General features: G+C 43.0%; 1 protein-coding gene and 1 pseudogene across 2 annotated transcripts in view; one reads left to right on the top strand and one right to left on the bottom strand.

The window, feature by feature from the left end:
- Window positions 1-26,283, bottom strand: part of LOC117441325 (zinc finger protein 721-like) — a 393,163-nt pseudogene that overhangs the window by 178,604 nt on the left and 188,276 nt on the right.
- The window catches only part of LOC117441327 (zinc finger protein 420-like), an 85,536-nt gene continuing 73,192 nt past the window's right edge, over window positions 13,940-26,283 (top strand). The window contains exons 1-2 of one of the 2 annotated variants that reach the window (XM_071202208.1): window positions 13,940-14,121; window positions 14,442-14,507. In XM_071202208.1, the coding sequence (XP_071058309.1) occupies window positions 13,957-14,121; window positions 14,442-14,507 (231 nt within the window). In that variant the 5' untranslated portion in view covers window positions 13,940-13,956. The remainder of the gene's footprint in view (window positions 14,122-14,441; window positions 14,508-26,283) is intronic. The other variant, XM_034077518.2, reaches the window with a different exon arrangement.

Here is a 26,283-nt window from a genome sequence, read left to right as displayed (position 1 = left end):
TTCCCAAGTTTGTGTAAAACAAAACATGACTAGACATATTCTATGACTATGACATAACCACCTTTTTGAGGCCTCAATGTATTTCTGCTTAAGTCCGGAGCCCCCCTCCCTGCTGTGAGAGGAGAGGGAAGAAACTGCCTACTCCCTTATCACTGACACCCATAAATCATTATAAGTCTTACACTCCATTTAACAAACCACTTGGTTTATACTGTAAATACAGAAAAAACATAACATATGAAACATTTTCTTTAGAGTTATATAAGAATATAATGGATTATATTTAATTATAACTAACTTTCGTTTTAAGTATTCAACATACTATGAAGTTGTCAACAGTGCCTCTCACATGCAGCTTGTATTCCCCTCAAACTGATTAACCCAAGCAGTGAGCCAGTGACTCTGAGGAGAAACTGTAAGATTGCAGATGTCTTCCCATGTGTTGCAGTTGAAGAGCTGCCCCCAGCTGAAAAGGTTTCTGTCAATAGCCATCCTTCTCACTTCGGTAAAATGGATTCCTTGCGTCCCTCACTTGCGTCGTTTCCCTGCGTCTAGTCCCTCCCACCAGGGAAGCATGGAGAGACGCAAGGAAACCACGAGAAGCAGGGAAATTAGTTTTAAGAGCAATGGGACGTCCTTTCCTCCGGAGCGTCACCTGAAGCGACGTCCGTTTGTGATGACGCTGCACAGTCTGACAGCAGCTCTGTCCCAGTTATTTTCACAAACACCCCTGCCTCTGTTAGTACACATTTACTGACACAAACATTTGTATCATCTGTTGTAGACCCAAATAAATAAAATAAAATAAGAACTAATTCTCAAAAAAGATAAACGCCATTCTTAAAATGTATAAACGAACAATAGTTTGATTAATATTGATTAGAGTGCACAATAGAAATAAAATAATTGAGAGAAGAAAAAGAGATATGTTATCTATCAATCCCAGTTAGATTAACATGCATTGGATTGCACACTTTGTTTGTTTGTGTGGATATGTAGCAAATTAACATTTTAAATAGCACTTAATGACTGACTGAATGGAAATGAGAATAAATGAAAATGTAAAACAAAAAAAGCGATCATGAAAATGTTTCCAAAAAATGAATAAAATGATTTTTGACCACTTTGTTGTTCAGATATATCACATATTTGTAACTAAATGAAACATTAATTGAAACAAAACACGGTATAAACTGAGGAGTGAGTCCCGTGAGGTTCATGTGTTTTCTTCACTCCGCTGGGAAACTGCTCTCATGTCAAGAAGCATCAGATCAGTGCATGCGCTGCATTGTCCAATCAGTGAGCGATACACAGTAAGGGGCTGGGCGAGTGTCTGAGGATTTCATCGGAGGATGGTCTGGTGGTTCCTCGGTTATAGCTCCTCCATTATCGCTCCTCGATCCTCGGTCTTCCGGCAAAAATAAGGCCATTGGGACGCTACTCAAGATGGCGCAGACAAATCAACTTCCGGTGAGACCGAGACCGAGGAGCGAGGAAATGAAAAATAAGAGAAGTGAGAAGGGCCCACAGAGTCTCAAAGTGCTCTTTGACAACAAAGACCCCTGAACAAAGAAAGGACGCTCTAAACAAGCTGGGGCTACAAGATTTGGACTTGGAGAGTTGTGAGGTGTCTGAGCAGTGGAAAGATAGACTTTTTCAGCTTCTTGAGAAGTATGAGTCCATCTTTTCCAGAAACAAGATGGATTGTGGGGAGGCTACAGACTTTGTCCACAAAATACACCTTGTGGACGAGAGGCCGTTTCGCTTTCCTTACCGCCGGGTTCCACCAAGCCAGTATGAGAAGCTGAGGACTACACTGAATGAGATGGAGGGAAAGGGCATAATCAGGAAATCTCACAATCAGTATGCATCCCCATTGGTCTTGGTGTGGAAGAAGGATGGCAATCTGCGCATTTGTACTGATTTCAGATGGCTCAATGCAAAGACTGTAAAAGATGCACACCCATTGCCTCATCAAGCCGATGCTCTTGCTGCACTGGGAGGAAATGTCTTCTTCTCTACCATGGACTTGACTTATGGGTTCTACAACGTGCCACTTAATGAGGAGCACAACAAGTACACAGCCTTTTCGTCACCCTTCGGCCTCCATGAGTACAATAAGATGCCTCAAGGCCTGTCCAACAGTCCCGCAACCTTCATGCGGATGATGTTGTCAATATTCGGAGATAAAAACTTCAGCAGCTTACTCTGTTACCTTGACGACGTGATGGTTTTTGCCCCTAATAAACAGTTGGCTCTTGAACGTCTGGAAATGGTGTTCTCCCATCTGAAAAATCACAACCTCAAGCTGGCCCCTAAGGAATGTCATCTCTTGAAGAGTTCAGTTAAGTTTCTGGGTCATATTGTTTGTCCAGATGGGGTGAGAACAGACCCTGACAAAGTGAAGACCATTGCTGATGTGGGTGAAGCAGAGTTGATGGAGAGCGATGGTGTCACGCCTTCCTGGAAGAAGATCAGGTCATTCTTGGGCATGGTCTTCTATTATCAGCATTTCATTATCAATTGCTCTGTAAGGCCAAACCTCTGTTCAGACTCATTTCTGGCCGACAAGTTCAATCACATGCGAAGAAAGGCAAGAAATTCAAGAAAAAGTCTTGAGTCCTCTGCCCCAGCAGCTCTTACGTCTAATGACTGGACACCTGCAGGAATCAGGAATCATTACAAACTCTGAAAAGTGTCACGTTGGCTCACCCAAACTTCAATGAGCCTTTCATTCTCGCTGTTGATGCTTCTTTTGATGGTATTGGAGCTGACTTGTCACAAGTGTCACCTGGTGAGACAGTTGCACAGCCTGTGGCCTTTGCGAGTAAGACGCTGACCCGGTCTCAAATGAACTATCCAGCACACAGGCTGGAGTTGTTGGCGCTGAAGTGGGCTGTGTGCGACAAATTCAGCCATTGGTTGAAGTGGAGACATTTCACCGCTTGGACAGATAACAAGCCCGTTTTTGTGTTATTTTCGTACATTCTGACAAAACCACGTTTGGATGCCTGTGAACAAAGGTGGGTGGCCAAGCTTGCAGCGTACAACTTCGATCTTAAGTACGTTCCGGGTGTTAAACATATTGTTGCAGATGCCTTGAGCCGTGAGCCTTTTGTCCAGTCATGTGTTGGTTACCGCTTGTTGAAAGAGCCATATGTTGCACTACTGGACAAAGTCAATGGAGTTGTCAAGGGCACAGTGCAGGATGTTTTTCGGCTGACAAACAACTGCCAGGTTGTCCAAGGCACCCGGTCAACGTCATCTGACCTTGGTGCTGGGCCTGTTCACCAGCCTGTGGTAAGTTCCATCAGCTCAGAAGAAGTGACAGCTGCATTGATGGCTCATGGTGATCGTGGCCTACCCAGCTAACTTATCACTGCCACAGTTGCCTGAGGAATAGGGTTGGGTACCGAGAACCGGTTCCGGTTCGAAACCGGTTCCAACATTTCGATTCCAACGGCATCATTTAGAAATGTGAATTTCGGTTCCGCTTTTCGATGCCTGAGGAAATGTTTCACGCCGCTCTCCGTAGCCTACTGTATGACTGCGGTGGGCGGGAAATGTAGCGTTGTACCTACACTTCCTACAGCGTAACCATGTTCGCCTAGGGCACCAGATCTGTGGACAGCTCTGGGAGGAAAAAAAATGTTTTGACCGTTGGGGCTCATCCTAATTTTCGGCCTTGATGTAACAACATTCATAATTAAGTAAATGTAACACCCTTTTCATCCCGGTTACACTTTTCGTTTGCCCTGTACGATGGGCGCTGTAAGTGATGAAAATGGGGGATGTTGGCTTATCAACCGCAGCTCACAGCCAAAGTGCGAGTGAGCGTGGGAGCGAGCGAGGGAGAGAGGGAGGGCACTGTTGTTATTAGCATCTGGTGCTAGCTGCTCTAACGGAAGAAGAAGATGTTTCTACAATGATGTGGAGGGAGAGTCCTCTCCAGTCAGACTGAGAGGTTGATAACTACAGCTCAGTGAGGTAAATGACTCTTGAGAGTTTAGATAGTTCACTTTAGTCTAAGTTATCTCAGTGGGTCTCAAACGTTTTGATCACAATTTATGTAAACATATTGCCAAGGCACTCCTTTATAATTATTGGGATAAAACAGGTTTGAAATAATTTCAATGTATACTATAGGACAGTAAACCAGACATATCGTGTTAAACTGGAGATAAAAAAATATGTAAAATAAGATATGAATGAACAACAAAAATAAAATACGTTACATGTATTTGTTATTGGCTATGGGTTATTGGTTATGTTCACATACTTATTTAATTATTAAAATGTAAACCAATCTTTTTCATATGGGTGTTTGGAGTTGTACCCCCTAGATCTAGTCTCTAGTAATTCTGCTTAAAGTGCACCAGATTGAAGCATTTTACTTTAAAATGTTCAAACCTGTCTTCCCGGTACACCTGAGAGGCAGATGCTTGTTTTTCTCAACAAAACTGTTCTTTAAAAGTTGGACTGTTACACTGTTGTAGCTTCAGTGGTTCTCAGGTTACAGTTACATAGCAGTGAATATAAACAGACTGATTAATGTGAATATTACTGTAAACTAACCTGTGTAAAAGTTTCTCGAATAAATGTAATTTTTTTGGTGGAAGAAGCATGTATAATATTTTTACCCTGCCCCTCAAAGAATCGGAATTGAGAACCGTTAAGAACCGAAATCGAAAAGTAGAATCGGAATCGGAATCAGAATCGTGGAAATTCAAACGATACCCAACCCCACTGAGGAAGACTCTTCCACTCCTATTCCTCAGAGCCAGCTTTTGAATCTCCAGGAGCAAGACAAGACCATAAGCAGGGTCCTGTTCTATATGCATCAAAAGAGGAAAGCTACCAGACGCGAGGCAACATCTGAACCAGGTCAACAATGGAATTCTGTACAGAATGAGAACATGCCATCGACTGAACAAAAAGCCTTTCATTCACTTCTTGGACTGTTGGGGGGGGCACCTTACTCTGTCTTTCTGTCTGTTTGTACCTGTGTACTCTCATGTTCCGATTAACCCAGCGTCCCCCAAATCTCTTTTTTGTGTCCATATATACGCCGGGATCCTGAGTCGAGGCTAATCCTGTTGCTGTAGTCGTATGTCCTGGATCCTTTATTCTGAGTACTGGATCTGAGTCCTGGACTTCGAGTCGTGGCTGAACCTGTCTCGGCGGTCCTGCCTGACTCTCACCATACTACTTCCCTGATGGCTCCCACAGGATTGCTGACATCCTCTTGGATTCATCTTCTTATTATAGACACATGCATTTCCAAACATTTGGACTACCTATGTTGTAAATGTATCTTTTCGATTTACACACAGCATCTGGTGTGCATTGACTTTTGGACAGCTAAACTTGGTGACAAGAAGACAGTTGATGTATTGGTTGTCACTGACCATTTCTCAAAAATGGCACATGCTTTCCCCTGTCGGAGTCAGTCTGCAAAACATGTTGCTTGCCGGTTATGGAATGATTTCTTCTGTGTATACGGCTTCCCCAAGAGAATCCATTCAGATTAGGGTGCCAACTTTGAGAGCAGACTAATTAAGGACCTTTTGGAGGTGGCGGGGGTGCAAAAGTCACACACCACACCTTACCACCCCATGGGTAATGGCGTGACAGAACGCTTTAAAAACCTTCCCCCAACAATGAAAGACAGGTGGCCCCGGGTGTTGCAGACGCTGACCTTTTGCTCCATCTGCACAGTACATGAGACAACCGGCTTTGCCCCTTTTTACCTCATGTTTGGCCGGGTGCCACGTCTCCCTATTGACATTGTGTTCCAGCATGGGCTTCAGGATGAAAGAGTGGTCAACCATAATGAGTTTGTCTCTCAGTTGAGACAGGACTTGTGTGAAGCTGCAAGGATTGCTCAAAATCACAGCCTTAATGAGCAAGCCCGTCATGCTCGGCTTTACAACTGCAAAGTCAAGGGTTCTCCGCTGGGTGTGGGTGATCGAGTTTTGTTGGCCAACCGTGGTGAGAGGGGCAAAAGAAAGCTTGCTGACAAGTGGGTTTCTACGCCCTATGATGTTGTGTCGGTCAGGGCTGGGATTAACGTGTACAGGATAAGAGATGCCCAATCTGGAAAAGAGAGAGTTGTGCATCGGAAACCTACTTCTCCTGGTTGACTTTCTTTTCATGGACAAGGTTGAAACTCCTGCCTCGTTTGTCAACTCAGATAATGGGGATGAGGAATGTTGAAGTGGTCAAGTCTCTGTGCATGTGGACAATGAAGATGGCTACGATCACACTGTGGACTGGCTCATGAACTCACCTGACCCAGTCCCTGCCAGTGATGCTCACTCACCTGACCCAGTCCCTGCCAGTGATGCTCACTCACCTGACTCAGTCCCTGCCAGTGATGCTCACTCACCTGACTCAGTCCCTGCCATTGATCTTCACTCATCTGACTCAGACCCTGACAGTGTGACTCTGCCACCTGACCCAGACCCTGTGAGTGCTGCTGACTTGACTGACCCAGACTCAGTTGGTGTTTCTCGTTTAACTTTCACAGAAGTTGTTGATGAAACCAATGCTATTTCACGCAACTTCATAGTGTTCATGCGGGCTATGGTGGTTCAGTCACTACTAAATGTGGGAGGCATGTCAAATCTCCTAAAAAGTTGATATATGAGATGGCAGCACAGAAGGTTGAAGATACCTCATCTGTTAGTCGTTCAGTTTTTGCATTCTTCCATAAGATATTTGAGATTTAAGCAGTCAGGATATTCTACAAGTTTTTTATGGGTTGTATCCGAGTAGTATTTGTATGCGTTTGTAGATTTGTGGGTACGCTATGTGTGTTGCCTTAGATGAGATGCTTTGAAGGTGTAAATGGCATCTTCTGCTGGTCTGAGAAAGGTATTGGGCCTGGTACCTCCCTATCCTTTTTCACTCCTTATGGGAGGATTTTGTATCGACTGTAATTTGTGTCTTTGGTTTGGTTTCACCTCGAACAGCCACCACAAATATTTTTCTTTTTCTTACCCTCTTGTCTTGATGATGTTCAGTATTTGCCTGGAGTTTAACAGAATTTAAGAGGGGTGTATGTAACAGTGTAAATCAGGGGTCGGCAGCGTTTGGCACGTGGCACCGGCGTAACCAGTGGCACGCTAGGGATAAGTGGAATAAGTCTGCAAAATATTTAAATCTAGGATCCTGAACGAGACCGCCGCCAGAGCGCGTCTCCCCGTTACGGCCCCTACACACGGGGCAGAAGCGTTGAAGCGGCAACGCACGCCGCCGCTCTCTTGAACTCCAGGCGATTTGCTGATGCTTTCCACTGTGGTGTAGTGCTGATCGTTTCACCACAGAGGAACGCACTGCTGCCGCGCCGGCACTTCACAAATTGCAGTAGCCATAATGAGCTGTTTTGGGGGAAATGTTGAAGTGCTTTCTCATCTGCATGCCAAATTACCTCTTTCACAGCAATTGGCAGATATGCGCAACGTTTTATTTACGGTAAATTGATTTATGACTCCGGCCTAAAGATTGTTTTAATCAGTGACGGAGCAGGCCCGGTAGACAATGGCAGGTCCGCTACCTAAGAAATCTAAAATAAATGTTCGGACATTCCAGCCCTCGTGGACAGAAGAGTGGGGTTTTGTGTTTCAGAAGGACCGTGCTGTGTGTACTTTATGTCTGGAAAATGTTGTCTGCCGGACGTCAAGTGTCAAACGGCATTTTGAGACCAAACACAAGACAACTTTCAAGGATGAGGCAGACAAGGCTGAACCCATCAAACGTGCTGTGTCTGGTTATGGGAAACAGGCAAACACTCTCAAAGCCTTTGCCACTGCTAACAATGATTCTACCGAAGCAAGCTATCGCATTGCATCGCGAAACATGGAAAGCCATTCACTGACGCTGAATATATTAAGGAGGCTTTCCTCTGTAGCTCAGAGGTTTTGTTTAATTCCTTACCAAACAAAGAGACAATAAAATCAAGAATAAATGCAATTCCAGTGTCAACCAGATCTGTTGAACGACTCATCGAGGAACTGGCAGAAAACTTTTGCACGCAGCAGACAGCTGGTTTGAAAGAAGCCACGGTATTCAGCGTTGCACTGGATGAGAGCGTGGACGTGAACGACATACCACGCTTGGCAGTCATGGTAAGATACTGTGATTCGACTGTAAGAGAAGAGCTCTGCTGCTTAAAACCAATGCCTGAAACAACAAAAGGTGAGGACGTAGCCAAAGATTTATGGAGCATTTTGAAGAGCGAGGGATTGACATAAGCAAAATGTTTGCAGTGACAACAGATGGCGCTCCCGCCATGGTCGGGCGAAACAAGGGAGCGGTCACATTAATTGAGAAACAAGCCGGTCACCCCATCATGACACTCCACTGCATAATGCACCAAGAAAACCTCTGTACAAAGATGTCAAATTCAGATCTTAACGAGGTCGTGGCCACAGTGGTGAAGATAGTTGACTTCATCGTTAAGCGATCTGCTCTGACACACCGACAGTTCCAATCCCTGCTGGAGGAAATGGACAGCTCATAAAAAGATCTCCCTCTCCACTCGGCAGTTAGGTGGCTAAGCTGTGAAAAAGTTTTGGAGCGGTTTGTTGGCTGCTTTGATGCCATAAAGGCCTTGCTGGCTGAAAAAGGCCAAGACTTTCCAGAGCTCGAGGACCAGAAATGGGTCGTGAAACTTATGTTTCTCACAGATATTACTGGACACCTCAACGAGCTCAATTTGAAACTGCAAGGCGCAGGTCAAACTGTTTTGGACATGTCATTTTGACACATGGAAGGCTTTTGTTGGAAAGCTGGCCGTTTTTTCAGATGACGTGGCCACCTCCACTGTCCGCTACTTCACCCACTTGGGAGCTGTCAACGCAGCACAGCATCAGCACAGCTGAAATATGCCAACTGACCACTCTGAAGCTTGTGTGCAACCAGTGGCGGCTGTTGATATAGTGAGTAAAACAATTTTTTTTGGGAGAAATAACCCCTTAAATTAGGACTTCTGGTGATGTAATGGCGCGTTTCCAGTGCAGCGCGGAGCTCGCTTTAATGCTGCGTTCAGACCGGACGCGATGCGAATATTCGCTTCGCTCTAAACGCTCCTATCGCATCGCTCTAGTCGCTCGAGTTTCACCGCGGCTGCCAGCTGTGTTTACTCGCATCATTCAAACAAGACGCGCTGGCTCGGGAGCTACAGCTACAACAAGATGAACATATTTTACCGTGATTAAATTGTAATACACGTTTCTAAATGATGCCGACGTAACAACATACTGATACCGGTTAGTAAAAACCATGAATTAATGCTTTGACAAGTCTGCAGACAGACGGCAGGCGAAAAACCTTTTAGAATGCTTGTTTTCTGAATGGAGCTTGGCTAAGCTAAGGTTATATCCGACCGTCCACACTCACAACAACGGCCTACAGACATAAATAAACCAGCGACTGTATTCTCCATGACACAGACAGTCTGTGGTTTGTACTTGTTTAACTTTTGTCTAGTTTCTGAACAGATCGTATCTGTCCCCGGCTGTTTGAAGAGCAAGCATGTGAAACAAAAGATAGCATTTACCTGTTTGCATCCAGCTAGCCATGTGAGAAGCCTTGTTGATACGTTGTCTTTTTCACGAGCTTGCTGTGATATATACAAATCGGGTTGGTCCGGTCCAAGGTCTTTAAGTATCAATTTATCTCCCAAACTTCTCCTTTCGAAAGGATTGGAGAGTAGCTCTTGCACGGAATTGGGTGCGGAGCGAGGTCCGCCGACTCCACCTGCACACCATTCTCATCCAACTACTGCGTCACCTTGGTCACTCACGAGTCTAAACAACAACACACGTAAGCAACGTGGGCTCCAACGTGAGCGCCCTCGTGACCAAAATATTTGACGGCGCTGATTGGCTGAAATTATGTTTCGGTGGGGCGGCGCCCCTAGCGCCCCTATGGGCCCCTATGGGCCCCTATGGGCCGGCCGCCACTGTGTGCAACTGAAAGTGACAAAGTACGATCCACAGTTAATGAAGCTCAGCAAAGGAAAGCAGGGCCAGGGATCACATTGACTGGTTTATTTGTAGCACACATGATAATAATAATAATAATAATAATAATAATACATTTTATTTCGAGGCGCCTTTCAGGACACCCAAGGTCGCCTTACAGTGCATTTAAAAGTTAAAACAGCTAAAACAAAACATGGCTTTGCCTAATGGAGCTCTTTGTCCGTTTTTTTTTTTCTTCTTCGATGTGGATATTTTCATAAGCATAGCAGCATTGTTATATAGTTTGTCACATTTAATTCCCTTTTTTAACATTTGCTGCCCTTTCAAAACTTTGTATATGAGGGAGTCTCATTGAAAGCAGTATGCTGAAATGGCAACTGTGTATATAATGTGTTACCACAGGGCTTAAAACTAATTATATACTAAAAACGATTTGTTAAGTTTATTGCTGAAACATTGTTGTATAGCGCCAGGGTTGGGAGGGTTACTTTATAAATGTAATCAGTTACTGATTACTGATTACATGGCTCTGAAAGTAATCCGAATACAGTTACAGTTACGTGTCTTAAAAAAGTAACGTAATCAGATTACTTTTAGATTACTTTTGGATTACTTTCTTTTTCCATCACAGATGGGTATGTTTTGGTGAACAGGAGACACAAAAAGCAAAAGGAAACTGAACGTGTTTTTACCGTTTTAATGGCTTATCAAGAGCACAACTGAAACATCACATCTGAAACGATGTAACAACATAATAAACTTGTTGGGGATGCAGCTTGGGATGTGAGGAGAGAGGGACACGGCTTAGAACGGGCGTGTCGCCTTCTGTCCTGCCAGTGTTGGCAGGACATGAATTAAAATGTCGAACTCGGACTTCATTTTAAGGACATTTCGGCCAGGGGTTTAGAGCTATATTTGTTTAAGCACCGGATTGGCAAAACAGGAGAGTGTGTGCACCAGTCTGCCTTGATCTATGTATTCATGTCTGTGACTTTCACAGTGTCTGCTGCCCACAGCTGTTTTATAGAAGCAACACCTCCTTCACTTCATGAAATCTCTGCAGCGCCAGGAGGCAGCGGGAGGGTTAACTCCGCCTCTGAGAAGACGAGTGCGCCGCGCAGTGCCTTTCACGCACCGCCTTCACTGTGTGGACCTTCAGAAATAATCATTAGTAAGGCTAAAGAGCGACCGCAGGCTGATGTGTTTTAACCACACACACCTATACACACACACACACGCGATTTAAACGCAGACTTTTGTTCCTCCATGTTTTGTTGTTATTGTTTCACTGAGCGAGCGGACCCGCGATTTTTTTTCAAACGCTTTTTGGTCCATCTGCGGCGGCTCTGATGATTCGAATCGGCTGTACCGACTACTAATGAATATTACATGTTGAGAGGAAATCTTTCCACCAATAATTCCAATAAGTAATCCAAAATGTATTCACTTCAGGTTTACGAAAGTAACTGTAATCAGATTACTCATTTTTCAAATGTAACGCGAGCTGAATACAGTTACTTGATTTTTGTATTCTGATTACGTAACGCCGTTACATGTATTCCGTTACAACCCAACCCTGTATAGCGCTCATGTGACACTTGGGTGACACCTGCTTTGCTGTTGCTTTCTTGTACTTCACCGGAGTCAGTTTGAGATATCAATCAGCTTTTATTCCAAAGCTAAGAATCCTCTAACACTTTTACAGTGATCGTATAGTGCAGGGGTGCCCAACCTTTTTTGAACCGAGAGCTACTTTTAAAGTTGCCAGTCTGCCGAGATCTACCAGTCCAAATAGAGAGGCGTAGCCATTACTGACAGCCTACTGCCAGGTAAATACACACTACTTGTATAAAACTGACCTTTAATACTCCATAAAATACTGCAGATCCTTTATTTTACCTCTTTCTAATCTACACACATACAAGTATTTAACTGAAGTTACACAGCAGTGTTGTTGATACAGAGTTGGAGTGTATTCACACGTCACAATACAGTGGGTAATGTTTAAGAAACATTGAACAGTGCTGCCACATATGACACAGGAAAAAAAGAAAAGACTGAACCCTTTCTTTGCCATTATATAAAAATAGTGTTGCTACAAAAGTATAAATTAGGCTTACTAATAAGACAACTCAGATCTGAAGCTACACAGGAATCTGCTGCCAAAGTGCAATAAAAAAGACAAAATTAATAGAATCAAACCCGTTTTTTGTTGCATTTTAGTCGAGTATAAAAAGAAATGCCTTTTAAAATAGGATGCAAGCAACACTAGTTTCTTAACCTGAATTGATAATAGACTATAATCAATTTAAGTTTGCATTCTTATACCATTTTGTACAATAATTATAATGAATAAGTTCAAACAAATTAAAACTTACAGCTGATTAATAACGGTATCTAACTTGAGTTTTTATTATATCAAAAACCTGTTGAAATGCTACTGTTATTTTTACTGTCCCCCAAAAAGCGTGTGGGCAGCCTCCAAGAAAGCTTCTTTCACAACTTCGCCGTCTTTGAAAGACTTCATGTGTTTCGCAAGAACGTGACTGACACGTTAAGATGCTCTGGTAGCAGCCTCGCTCTTGTTGTTGGGCCTGGTGAAAATGGACTGCTGTGCATTTAGCTGTCCTCTCAGGCCCCTCCCCTTTTGGAGCGTAGGGCAGAATTAGGAGGGAATTCCGTCTCGTAGCGTTTGTGCACTGTTTTGAAATGCCGCTCCTAAAAGACCCTTCTTCGATAAAGCCACGCTCGCATTGCAGATGAGACAGATGGACTTTGAATTGGAATAGATACAAAAATGATCATCCTCCCACTCAGAGTGAAAATTATATATTTTGGGCTTTTTTGCTTCTGCCATAATTGCGGGTTTGTTTGTGTGCAGACTGTCACTCCTGTTGACACGGAGAACGTCAGCGAAATAGTGCCCACTGCCCACCAGCCACGCCCCCACACATGGGATCACGCCGGCCAATCACAAAGCTTTGGTGCGTTCAAGTGCATTATTCTGGCACGGGAAGATTATGTTTTGGACAATAACGATAAAACAGAATATTGTTGTTCTATTTTTAGACACATCTCGCGATCGACTGGGAATTTCGCTGCGATCGACCGGTCGATCGCGATCGACTGGTTGGGCACCCCTGGTATAGTGGTATCATTTGTTTAGAGAAAAAGGATTCTACATATAAAGAAACCCAAATAACATTTATTACAATTTAGTTTGTAATTGTGACAATAAAGATGAATCAAATTACTTAGATGAACAGTATTCAATAAAACATTTAACAGCTCAAAATAAACATACCTGCAAACCATGGAATAGACTCACAGATCCACAGTTTAGCCACAGTTCAGTGAGATGTTGCTCGACAAAGGAACATTTCACATCAGTGACGTACACTCCTCCTCCACAACGTTAGCGGCTAGTTAGCTGGAAAACGGCTCACTCTCAGTTTATGTACAATTTTTAAAAAAAGTGATACACTACGGAATCTAAAGACATTTAGCTAAACATAAAATATAACCAATAAATGCATATAGATTATACACAGAATAGTACACGTAGATCACAATTATTATTATATTTACAACTGAGTGAACAGAGCAACAACTCATCCAAAGCTAAGAATCCTCTAACACTGACAGATTCCCAAAATGCACCACATTCAGCGCAAAAATAAAACGACAAAACTATGGCTGTAGTTCCAGTTTAACAGGATTTAATCAAACAAACATTCATTATAACGTGTTAATACTTCATTGCTTGTTTGTTTGTTTGTTTGTTTGTTGACAGCATGTAAAGTGGCCTTGGGTCCCTTGAAAGACGCTATACAAATGTAATCTATTGTTATTATTGTTATTATTATTATTATTATTGATAAGGTATTTGGCATAAGTGTACTCCGCCACCTCACATTTTGCAACAGTCCTAGTATCTTTACGGCAGTTCACTACAACATCAGACATCATGGCCTCCACTGCTCTGGAGGATTTACCGGAGAACCGGGAGGGTTTAGCGGCCTCAGGAGACACCGGGACACTCGGGGAAGACACCGGAACACCGGGGGAAGACACCGGAACACCGATGGAAGACACCGGCATGGCAGGATCCCGTAAAACAACCTTCGTTCAGGTGAGTTAGCACCGGGAGCTAACCGGAGCTGATGCGAGCTAGCTGCTTCTGCCAGGGGTAAAACAGTATAAAAACAGTTTAATACAGTATTAAAACTGTTTAAAACAGTATAAAAGCCTGCATATAAAACAGTGTTCCAGCACAGGCTGTACAACAGAGGTGATTCAACAAATACACACGGTTCTTGCGTAAATGTACTTAGTTACTTCTCACCTCTGCTATGAACCTACGAAGTAGCTGTAGATTTGTTTAGTCGTGTCTGTCGGTTGTATTGAGTTATCTTGTTTTGTGTCAGCTGTAGTTGTGTTGATTTATTTCAGAGACACAGCCGGAGAAGGAGCAATGAGAGCAGCATGGAGGAGAACAAAGAGACCCCTGGAGCTCAGGTCAGTGTGCACTTCATCACAATATATTCCTAACACTGTTATCCCCAAATGAAAGATCACAACCTGTTTAGAAAATACAATATGAATGCCCTGTATGGTTAGAACGTTGCTGTATACGATAATACTTTATTGATCAAGTCTGAAATGTGACTTGCATCACAGCAGCTCCATGTGTAACATCAACATAAACAAATATCAAGATACAATAAATGAAAAACAAACGTGTAACATCAATCAATCAATCAATCAATGTTTATTTATATAGCCCAATATCACAAATGTTACATTTGTCTCAGTGGTCTTCACAGTGTGTACAGAATATCAGTATGACAATACGACACCCTCTGTCCTTAGACCCTCACATCGTACAAGGAAAAACTTCCAAAGAAAACCCAGTTTTAAAGGGAAAAATGGGAGAAACCTCAGGGAGAGCAACAGAGGAGGGATCCCTCTCCCAGGACGGACAGACGTGCAATAGATGCCGTGTGTAAATTGAAAAGATAATACATTTGCAACATAGGTAGTCCAAATGTTTGGAAATGCATGTGTGTATAATAGGAAGATGAATCCACGAGGATATCCATCCAGGACCTATGATCCAGGACCACAGCCACGACTCAAGATCCAGCGCTCGCGATCCAGGATACAGGACCGCAGGATCATCCATGACTCCGGATCCCAGCGTATATAGACACCAAAAAGAAAGACATTTGGGGAAGCTGGGTTAATCGGAACATGAGTGTACACGGGTATAGACAGAGAGAAGGAAGAAGTAAGATGTCCCCCGACAAACTAAGCCTATATCAGCAAAACTAGGGGCTGAATCTAATCAGCCCTAACTATAAGCTTTATCAAAAAGGAAGGTCTTAAGCGCACTCTTAAAAACGGATAGGGTGTCTGCCGCCCGAACACAAACTGGAAGCTGATTCCACAAATGTGGAGCTTGATAAGAAAAGGCTCTGGCTCCCATTGTACTTTTAAAGATTCTAGGAACAACCAACAACCCTGCATTCTTGGAACGCAATGCCCTAGTAGGACAGTAGGGTATAATGAGTTCTTTAAGGTAAGATGGCGCCTGCCCATTAAGGGCTTTGTAGGCGAGAAGAAGAATTTTAAATTCTATCCTGTGTTCTATAGGGAGCCAGTGTAAGGCAGCCAGAACAGGAGTAATGTGGTCCCTTTTCCTAACTCTGGTTAGTACACGAGCCGCAGCATTTTGAATCAGCTGAAGCGACTTGATTGACTTCTTGGTACTCCCTGATAATAAAGAGTTACAATAATCCAGCCTAGAAGTAACAAATGCATGGACTAGTTTCTCTGCATCGTTTTGAGGCAAGATATGCCTGATTTTTGCAATGTTACGTAGATGGAAGTAGGCGGTCCTTGAAATTGATTTTATGTGGGCGTTAAAGGATAAATCCTGATCAAATATAACACCAAGATTCCTTACAGTCTCACTGGAGGCCAAATTAATGCCATCCATAGTTAGTATGTCTTTAGATAATTTGTTTCGTAGATTCTTCGGGCCGAGTACAATAACTTCAGTTTTGGTCGTGTTTAACATCAAAAAGTTTAAGGTCATCCACGTTTTTAAGTCCTTAAGGCAGTCTTGAATTTTATTTAGATGATTAATTTCATCAGGCTTGATTGATAAATATAGTTGAGTATCATCCGCATAACAATGAAAGTTTACAGAATGATTCCTTATAATATTGCCTAACGGAAGCATATATAATGTGAACAAAATAGGTCCGAGCACTGAGCCCTGTGGCACTCCATGGCTAACTTTGGTTTGCGTGGAAGATTCATCGTTAACACGTACAAACTGAGAGCGTTCAGATAGATAGGACCTAAACCAGCCTAAAGCCGTTCCCTGTATGCCAACTAAGTGCTCTAGTCTTTGCAATAGGATATCATGGTCGATAGTATCAAATGCAGCACTAAGATCGAGCAAAACAAGAATAGAGACAAGTCCCTTGTCTGAGGCTATTAGAATATCATTTGTGACTTTAACCAGAGCTGTCTCTGTGCTATGATGTGTTCTAAAGCCAGACTGAAAATCTTCAAATAAATCATTGTTTTTTAAGTAATCACACAACTGTTTTGCGACCGCTTTCTCAAGAATTTTTGAGAGGAACGGAAGATTAGAAATAGGTCTATAGTTGGCTAAAACCTCTGGATCGAGGTTGTGCTTTTTAAGAAGCGGTTTTATCACTGCTACTTTGAATGATTGTGGAACATAGCCTGATAATAAAGACATATTCATAATATTTAATAAAGAAGTGCTAATTAATGGAAAAACTTCCTTCAACAGCTTAGTTGGAATTGGGTCTAACATACACGTTGATGGTTTAGAAGAGAGAATCATTGAATGTAATTGTTCAAGGTTAATGGCTGAAAAGCATTCTAGTTTACTATCTAGTGTAATATTAGAACTTACGATTCCGGGAGCTGTTGATAACACTATACTGGTCGAAGGCAAGAGGTCATTAATTTTGTTTCTAAGAGTAACAATTTTATCGTTAAAAAAGCACATAAAATCATTACTACTGAGTGCTAAGGGAATAGAAGGCTCAATCGAGCTGTGGCTCTCTGTCAGCCTGGCTACAGTGCTGAAAAGAAATCTTGCATTATTCTTATTCTCATCTATTAATGAAGAGTAGTAGGCTGCTCTCGCTTTACGCAGTGCTTTCTTATATTCATTGAGAGTAATATGCCAAATTAAACGAGATTCTTCAAGTTTAGTGGAACGCCATATCCTTTCAAGTTGTCTAGACTTTTGCTTTATTTTGCGGGTTTCGGCATTATGCCATGGAGCTAATCTATGTTGTTTTATTTTCTTCTTTTTCAAAGGAGCAACAGAATCTAATTTTATTCGCAGCGCATCTATAGCACTATCAACAACATGATCAATTTGGGGTGGTGTACATTTTGTATAAGTTTCCTCCCCTACATGCAGACATGCTATCGAGTTAAGTATTGGTTGAATCTCTTCCTTAAATGTGGCTATAGCACTAACAGATAGGTTTCTGCTGCAAGAGCTTTTGACTAATGCTTTGTAGTCTAGTAACAGTACTTCAAAAGTTACTAAGAAATGGTCGGATAAAGCAGGATTATGCGGTTCGACTAATAGTTGCTCAATTTAAATACCATAAGTCAGAACAAGGTCGAGAGTGTGATTATAACAGTGGGTTGGTTTATTTACACTCTGACAGAAACCAACAGAATCTAATATAGAGTTAAATGCAACAGTAAGGCTATTTTTATCATCGTCAACATGAATATTAAAGTCACCTACGATAATTACTTTGTCTGTTTTAAGAACCAAATTTGATAAAAACTCAGAGAATTCTGATAAGAATTCTGAATAAGGACCTGGTGCACGATACACTGTAACAAATAAGATTGGCTGCAAAGTTTTCCAGGTCGGATGCGTAAGACTAAAAACGAGGCTTTCAAAAGAGGTATAATTACATTTTGGTTTAATATTGATAAGTAAACTTGAGTCAAAGATTGCTGCAACTCCACCTCCTCGGCCCGTGCCTCGAGCAATATGAGTGTTGACATGGCTGGGTGGAGTGGCCTCATTTATGCTGACATATTCTTCATGTCTCAACCAAGTTTCAGTGAGACAGCATATATCAATATTATAATCTGATATTAAATCATTTACCAATATTGCTTTAGATGCTAGAGATCTTATGTTTAAGAGACCACATTTAATCTTCCTGTTTTGTTGCACTGTAGTAGTTGTTACATTTACTTTTATTAGGTTATTATGTATGACACCTCTATTAGGTTTTACCTTAAATTGTCCTTGGGCAGACACACACACACCGCTAATATTGGGTATTTTATTGGGTTTGGGATTCCTATGGGTGACTGCCTAGGAGAGAGCGCAGAGAAGCGTGTAAGACTGCGACTCTGCCTCCTGGTCTCAACTCCAGTTTGTCATGGATTACGTCCACAAAGCCCTGAAATGTTTGCCGAAATGAGATCTGCACCTTTCAAAGTAGGGTGAATGCCGTCTCTCTTAATCAGACCAGGTTTTCCCCAGAAGGCTGTCACATAACAGCAGGATCAGTGAGAGACAACCTGCTCAAAGAGCCTTCAGCGTGCTTTTGGTCTGGATTCAGCTCTGTGTTTACTGAGAGGACTGACTGGAGCACAAAGGATGCTTCAGGCTGACTTTATTGAATCTCCATTAGATGGCAGCAGTTCATATTCTCTGTTCAGGGGCCTCATTTATAAAACTTTGCGTAGGACTCACGTGGGAAGGTGGCGTACGTAGGACAAAGCAAGTAAATACGCACACAAATATTCTGATTGATAAAACACTGTGGACACACGTCCTACACCGGGACAATCACAATCAACTCCAAATGCGGCGCAGCTTCTGCGGGCTTCACGTAACACCCATATTTGCCTATCAATCAAAGAAACTCCTGTATTAATATCCATTCAGAGTGACTCATAGCAGTGGGAACATGTTTAAAATGGGGGGTGCTGTGGGGATGATACCAGGGCCGGTTCTGACCAATGTGCTGCCCGAGGCAAGGTTTTAGCTGGCAATGAAAAACATCCAATACAAAAGACCAATACACTACAAAAAGAGAAACATATTGACATGGTGGACAGCTTATATAAAAAGGCTTCAAATGTATTTAGTATTTTATGAACATTTTTTAATTGGGGGGTTAGGTTACTTCACATCCTCTATGGCAGGGGTTCCCAAAGTGGGGGTCGCGAGATGATTTCAGAATCCTCTTGATGTGACCCCTGAGGTGTTTTTTTTTTTTTCAAATATATTTTAAATTATTATTATTTGTATTATTATTATTAGAGCCGGGACTCGATTAAAAAAATTAATCTAATTAATTAGAGGCTTTGTAATTAATTAATCGAAATTAATCGCATTTTTAATCAAATATACATATTTGACCTGAGAACAATGAGAAGCAATTTTCACATGGATTTTACTCCAAGTGGTCTACAGTCCAAGTGCATGACATTAAGGATTTTGGGAGAAGGCCCTGTGGGCCATCTAAGCTAATTTACAGATGGCCCTGAGCCCAATAGAGATTGCCCTGAAAAATGCACGCGGACGAAATGGCACGAAGGGTTTGGGGGGCCTCCGTCCCCCTAGAACATTTAGATTTTTGCAGGTCTTAGATGCTGTCTGGTTCTCTACACTGAATTATAAGATGAACCACCACAATATTATATTGTACAATTTCCATTGTATTCTTCATTTCACTTGTTTGTTTGTTCTTGTTAGTGTTTGCTCGCTTGCATGCCCTGCATAGCTATAAGAAATACTTAAGTTGTTGGTCAAAACACTTTCTATCTGATGAAGGCAAATGCCTTCCCAGATGGAAAAAAGTAGAAAACATTACATTCAGTTATAACTGCCAAAACAAACATTATTTACACTATTATGGCCCCTGTTAAAAATGTTTGTAATGTTAACTACTGTAAGTTGGTCGAACGAATGCCTCCTCATCCGGAAGCTGACCGGGCAGACCCGAGCAGCAGTCGAGAGGAGCCGAGCGCATCCGCGAAGCACACGTCAGAGTTCCCGTTAGCCGGCAAATCTAAATATCTTCGGTCAAAATAATCTGCCTTTAGAGCAATACCGCTTCAGTTGCGCCACTTATGTGAGAGACAAGAAGAGTATGTGACAGACCAGAATAGTCAACTCTAATGTCTAACACTTATTGTGGAGAAAGAGATGTCCTGTATGGGTTGATGGTGCGTTGATCTGTTGGTAATGCCTCGGGGTTCCGGTGGGCATGTAAACAAATGCATTATGCTGTGCTATACTTTGTGGCCTCATCCAGTTGCATAGCGACACTTATTGTGTAGTTGTCTTTTAATAAGCAGGTAGTCATATCATTAGCTAGAACTAGCTGCATCTGATCGATATGGACATGAAGTGAAGTCTAATCTGACGGGAGAGAGAGATCAGCTGCTGCTGACGAGTCGAGACTCGACACGCAGCTCTGCATAACCACATGCAGCGGTGAGCGGAACAAAACACACACTTCAGGTTAGAATATCACACGTAGCTATTTTAATTACCTCTCAAACTACCTAAACTAGTTATAGATATGTTTAGTTTTACAGTGTCGGGTCACTCATTACTGGATCCGCGAGCTGCATGATACTGGCATAATAGATTGCCCGATCGAGCAACCAGCAGGTGAGGCTTCATTGCCCGAGCTAAATACTAGATGGCCCCGGGCCATTTGAAGTCCCATGCTGTAGTCATGAACGTTAGTTGGTGCTCCAGTATAATCGGTACACCTGAAACTCATCCAGTGAGAAACGTTCCGCTGTGCAAAAATAAGTGCGATTAAAATGCGTTAATTTTTTTACCGCGTTAATTTTTGTGTAATTAATTAACGCGTTAAAGTCCCGGCCCTAATTATTATTAATAATAATAACAACAACGTGTGCTTAGACATTTTTTATTATGTAAGTCTGTTTAATAGGTAAGCGGGACAAATAAAGGCATTTTGATTCGGACAGATTTACAACAGTATCAGTTGCAGCTCAAAGGTCACTTTAAAGCACAGTAAATATCACAGATGTAAAACACACATCAACTACTAATATATTTCTTCTGAAGAGCTCTTTAATACATTTTTCAAAATGAAACATTGGTTAATACCAACTAGTGAGAAGGCAGACAGGCCAGCGGAGAAGGCAGCGGAGGAGAGTGGAGTGCTGCCATCACAAAGGCCATCGACTTCTTGCACGGGAAGAAGAGGAGGAGGAGTAGACGACAACCGCAAGGTGGTCCATAAGCAGTCGGATCAGCCTTCATCCAAGTGTCGCAAGTATCGAGAGGAATACATCCAGTACGGATTCACATGCCTCATTATCAACGAAGCACAACATCCCCAATGTGTAGTGTGCACCGAGGTTCTTGCCCATGAGAGCTTAAAGCCCGTAAAAATGCTCAGACATGTAAACACGAAGCACCCTTCTCTTGCTACTAAACTAGCAGAAAAGCCACACACAATCGGGAAAACCCTAATTAAACCTGCTGCAGTGCCGCTGTCTGACGGGACCATATCATCAGTGTCAGCTGATTGACAGAGTGAAGAAAGGGAAATATGCTTTGCAGTTAGACGAATCCACAGATATGTCAAACTCTGCCAAACTGCTTGTTTTCTCCAGATACAGTTTTGATGGAAAACTTGATGAGGACATGCTGTTTTGCACCCCGCTCGAGCTAAAGTGCACAGGCGAAGACATGTTCACAAAACTTGACGACAAAATGAAAGAAGAGAGACTGTCTTGGGATGAGTGCATCGGTGTGTTTACAGATGGTGCTGGAGCAATGCTGGGGAAAAAGAGAGGACTGAAAGCAAGAGTCTTACAAGTGGCGCCCCCGTTATCTTTACGCACTATATTATTACTAGGGCCGGGACTTTAACGCGTTAATTAAGATTAATTAATTACACAAAAATTAACGCGTTAAAGAAATTAACGCATTTTAATCGCACTTATTTTTGCACAGCGGAACGTTTCTCACTGGATGAGTTTCAGGCGTACCGATTATACTGGAGCACCAACTAACGTTTATGACTTCAGCATGGGACTTCAAACAACAACAAACCACGGTGAACAATAGTCAAGCATGAACGAACAAGCTGATGAGACCGCTTTGGTCGGCCCCGTGGATGGGACATTTTGTTTTAAAAAACGGACGGATGGAAGCGTCGACAAGAGCACGGTTGTGTGCAAATTATGCAACAAAGAATTTGCATATCACCGCAGCACATCAAGCCTAAAGTCTCACCTAAATGCAAAGCATGTAGCAGCTAGCGTGGACGTTAGCCCGACTCCGAGTGCAAGGAACCACACCCTGACCCAACCCACACTCAACCAGATGACTGGTTTCAGGGCCAGGATAAGTAAGTCCACGTCTGAGAAAATAACCAACTCCCTGGCTCACTGGATTGGGCTCGACATTAAGGACTGCCCGATGGCCCGGGGCCATCTAGTATTTAGCTCGGGCAATGAAGCCTCACCTGCTGGTTGCCCGATCGGGCAATCTATTATGCCAGTATCATGCAGCTCGCGGATTCAGTAATGAGTGACCCGACAGTAAAACTAAACATATCTATAACTCGTTTAGGTAGTTTGAGAGGTAATTAAAATAGCTACGTGTGATATTCTAACCTGAAGTGTGTGTTATGCAGAGCTGCGTGTCGAGTCTCGACTCGTCAGCAGCAGCTGATCTCTCTCTCCCGTCAGATTAGACTTCACTCGCGTTTATTTCCATATCGATCAGATCCAGCTAGTTCTAGCTAATGATATGACTACCTGCTTATTAAAAGACAACTACACAATAAGTGTCGCTATGCAACTGGATGAGGCCACAAAGTATAGCGCAGCATTATGCATTTGTTTACATGCCCACCGGAACCCCGAGGCATTACCAACAGATCAACGCACAATCAACCCATACAGGACATCTCTTTCTCCCCATTAAGTGTTAGACATTAGAGTTGACTATTCTTGTCTGTCACATACTCTTCTTGTCTGTCACATAAGTGGCGCAACTGAAGCGGTATTGCTCTAAAGGGAAATTATTTTGACCGAAGATATTTAGATTTGCCGGCTAACGGGAACTCTGACGTGTGCTTCGCGGATGCGCTCGGCTCCTCTCGACTGCTGCTCGGGTCTGCTCGGTCAGCTTCCGGATGAGGAGGCATTCGTTCGACCAACTTACAGTAGTTAACATTACAAACATAATACTGTAAATAATGTTTGTTTTGGCAGTTATAACTGAATGTAATGTTTTCTACTACAGCATCCAAGACCTGCAAAAATTAAAATGTTCTAGGGGGACGGAGGCCCCCCAAACCCTTCGTGCCATTTCGTCCGCGTGCATTTTTCAGGGCAATCTCTATTGGGCTCAGGGCCATCTGTAAATTAGCTTAGATGGCCCACAGGGCCATCTCCCAAAATCCTTAATGTCATGCACTTGGACTGTAGACCACTTGGAGTAAAATCCATGTGAAAATTGCTTCTCACTGTTCTCAGGTCAAATATGTATATTTGATTAAAAATGCGATTCATTTCGATTAATTAATTACAAAGCCTCTAATTAATTAGATTAATTTTTTTAATCGAGTCCCGGCTCTAATTATTACATTAAATTACATTGCATTTAGCTGACGCTTTTATCCAAAGCGACTTACAATAAGTGCGTTCGACCAACAAAATACAAACTTGAAGAAAACAGAATCATATAAGTACATCAGGTTTCATAGAGCAAAAACATTTCAAGTGCTACTCAACTGGCTTTCGATAAGCCAGCCCTTTGAGTATATAAGTGCTTTGTTAACAGTTCTATCACTCGAAGTGGAGTCGAAAGAGATGAGTTTTCAGTCTGCGCCGGAAGGTGTGTAAGCTATCTGATGTCAATGGGGAGCTCATTCCACCATTTTGGAGCCAGGATAGCAAACCCACGTGTTTTTGCTGATGGGAACTTGGGTCCCCTTCGCAGCGATGGTGCAGCGAGCCGTTTGGTTGATGCAGAGCGGAGTGCACGTGCTGGGGTGTACGGTTTAACCATGTCCTGGATGTAGGAAGGGCCAGATCCATTCACAGCATGGTACGCAAGTACCATTGTCTTGAAGTGGATTCTAGCAGTTATCGGAAGCCAGTGAAGGCAGCGGAGGAGCGGCGTGGTGTGGGAACATATAGGAAGGTTGAAGACCAGGCGAGCCGCTGCATTCTGGATGAGCTGCAGTGGTCGGATGGCACATGCAGGTAGACCAGCCAGGAGGGAGTTGCAGTAGTCTAGGCGTGAGATGACGAGAGCCTGGACCAGAACCTGTGTCGCTTTCTGGGTCAGCTGGGGACGCATCCTCCTGATGTTGTAAAGCGTGTATCTGCAGCAGCGGGTTGTAGCAGTGATGTTTGCAGTGAAGGACAGGTTGTTATCTAGGGTCACACCCAGATTCCTTGCAGTCTGAGTCGGGGAAGCAACAGAGGGGCCAATGTTGATTGTTAGGTCAAGAGTGGGACAATATTTTCCCGGAAGGAAAAGCAGTTCAGTCTTGTCAAGGTTGAGCTTGAGGTGATGATCAGACATCCACTGAGAGATGTCAGCTAGACAAGCAGAGATGCGTGCGACGACCTGGGTCTCTGAGCAGGGAAAGGACAGAATTAATTGGGTGTCGTCAGCGTAGCAGTGGTATGAAAAACCATGCGGGCTAATGACAGATCCGAGCGAGTTTGTGTACAGGGAGAAGAGGAGAGGACCAAGAACAGAGCCCTGAGGGACCCCTGTAGTTAATTGACAAGGGTTGGACTCGGACCCTCCAAGTAACCCTGTAGGTGCGGTCTTTGAGGTATGAGGTGAGGAGGGAAAGTGCAGAGCCTGAAACTTCAAGTTCTTGGAGACTGTAAAGGAGGATCTGATGATTCACCGTGTCGAATGCAGCAGACAGGTCCAAAAGGATGATGACAGAGGAGAGGGAGGCTGCTTTAGCAGTGTGCAGTTCCTCAGTGACAGCAAGGAGAGCAGTTTCTGTGGAGTGACCTGCCTTGAAACCAGACTGGTGCGGATCCAGAAGGTTGTTCTGATGGAGATAGCAGGAGAGTTGTCTAAAGACAGCGCGTTCAAGTGTTTTAGACAGGAACGGGAGGAGAGAGACAGGCCTGTAGTTTATAACATCAGACGGGTTGAGAGTGGGTTTCTTTAGGAGAGGGTTTACTCTTGCCTCCTTGAGACTGTTTGGAAAGTGACCAGAAGTTAGAGAAGTGTTGATGAAATCGGTGAGAAACGGTAGAATATCAGGAGCGATAGTCTGAAGGAGGTTTGAAGGGATAGGGTCCAGAGGACAGGTGGTACGTATTATCCACAGAGAAGCTCTAGCGCAGGGGTCACCAACCTTTTTTAGGGTGAGGGCTACTTTCAAAAAATAAAACAAGTCGGGGGCTACTTTTAGTCCTCTTTTTTTTGTTTTTTGCAGTGTATGTATTTAGCACATTTTAACATTATTATATGCTTATCTTTAACCTTTGTGTCCTGTTTGGGTCTGTGGGACCCGTTTTCAGTGTTTACTAAAAGAACATGTATTCAATTTAATTATTTTAACCTGCTTTATTTGAGGGTGGACGACCTCCTCTAGGGGGGACCTCACATCCTCTAGGGGGGTCCTCACCTCCTCTAGTGGGGTCCGGGGGCATGCTCCCCCGGGAAGATGTTTTTTTTAAATGTTGAAGTGAAATGCATCAATCTGGTGCACTTTGAGCACAAAATGATTGTATGGATACAGCTCTCAGCACTCAGATGAAAGGGAGCTGTATACTTTTCAATAATCCAAACATCTTTAGAATATGATCACAACCAATAACAAATCATTTAAACTTGTGTATTGTTATCTTATGTTACCTCCTCGTTAACATTCTTTCTTTTTCTTTATGTATATTTTACTAATCACTCCCCGTTTAAACTGTTTTTTTTTACTGTACTATAGTACACATTGGAATTATTTCTTACTTTATCTATATTAAATAGATAAAGGTGTGCTCTCCCTAGCTCTCTCGCTCTCTCTCCCTAGCTCTCGCGCTCGTTCTCTCTCTCGCTCACAGAGACTGTGTTCTCCTCCGTGGCGATGGCGGCTTGCGTTAAAAAAAAATAATAAACATATTTGTAAAGTGGGGGGACAAACGGGGTATCGAAAAGAGCGGGGGACATGTCCCCCCTGTCCCCAGTGGAAATTACGCCATTCGTGTGTGTGCGTAT

This window comes from Pseudochaenichthys georgianus, unplaced genomic scaffold (genome assembly GCF_902827115.2).
Source record: "Pseudochaenichthys georgianus unplaced genomic scaffold, fPseGeo1.2 scaffold_167_arrow_ctg1, whole genome shotgun sequence".
Taxonomy (NCBI): Eukaryota; Metazoa; Chordata; class Actinopteri; order Perciformes; family Channichthyidae; genus Pseudochaenichthys; species Pseudochaenichthys georgianus.
Note: the sequence above shows the minus strand (reverse complement) of the source record. Positions and strands in the feature narration are given on the sequence as shown.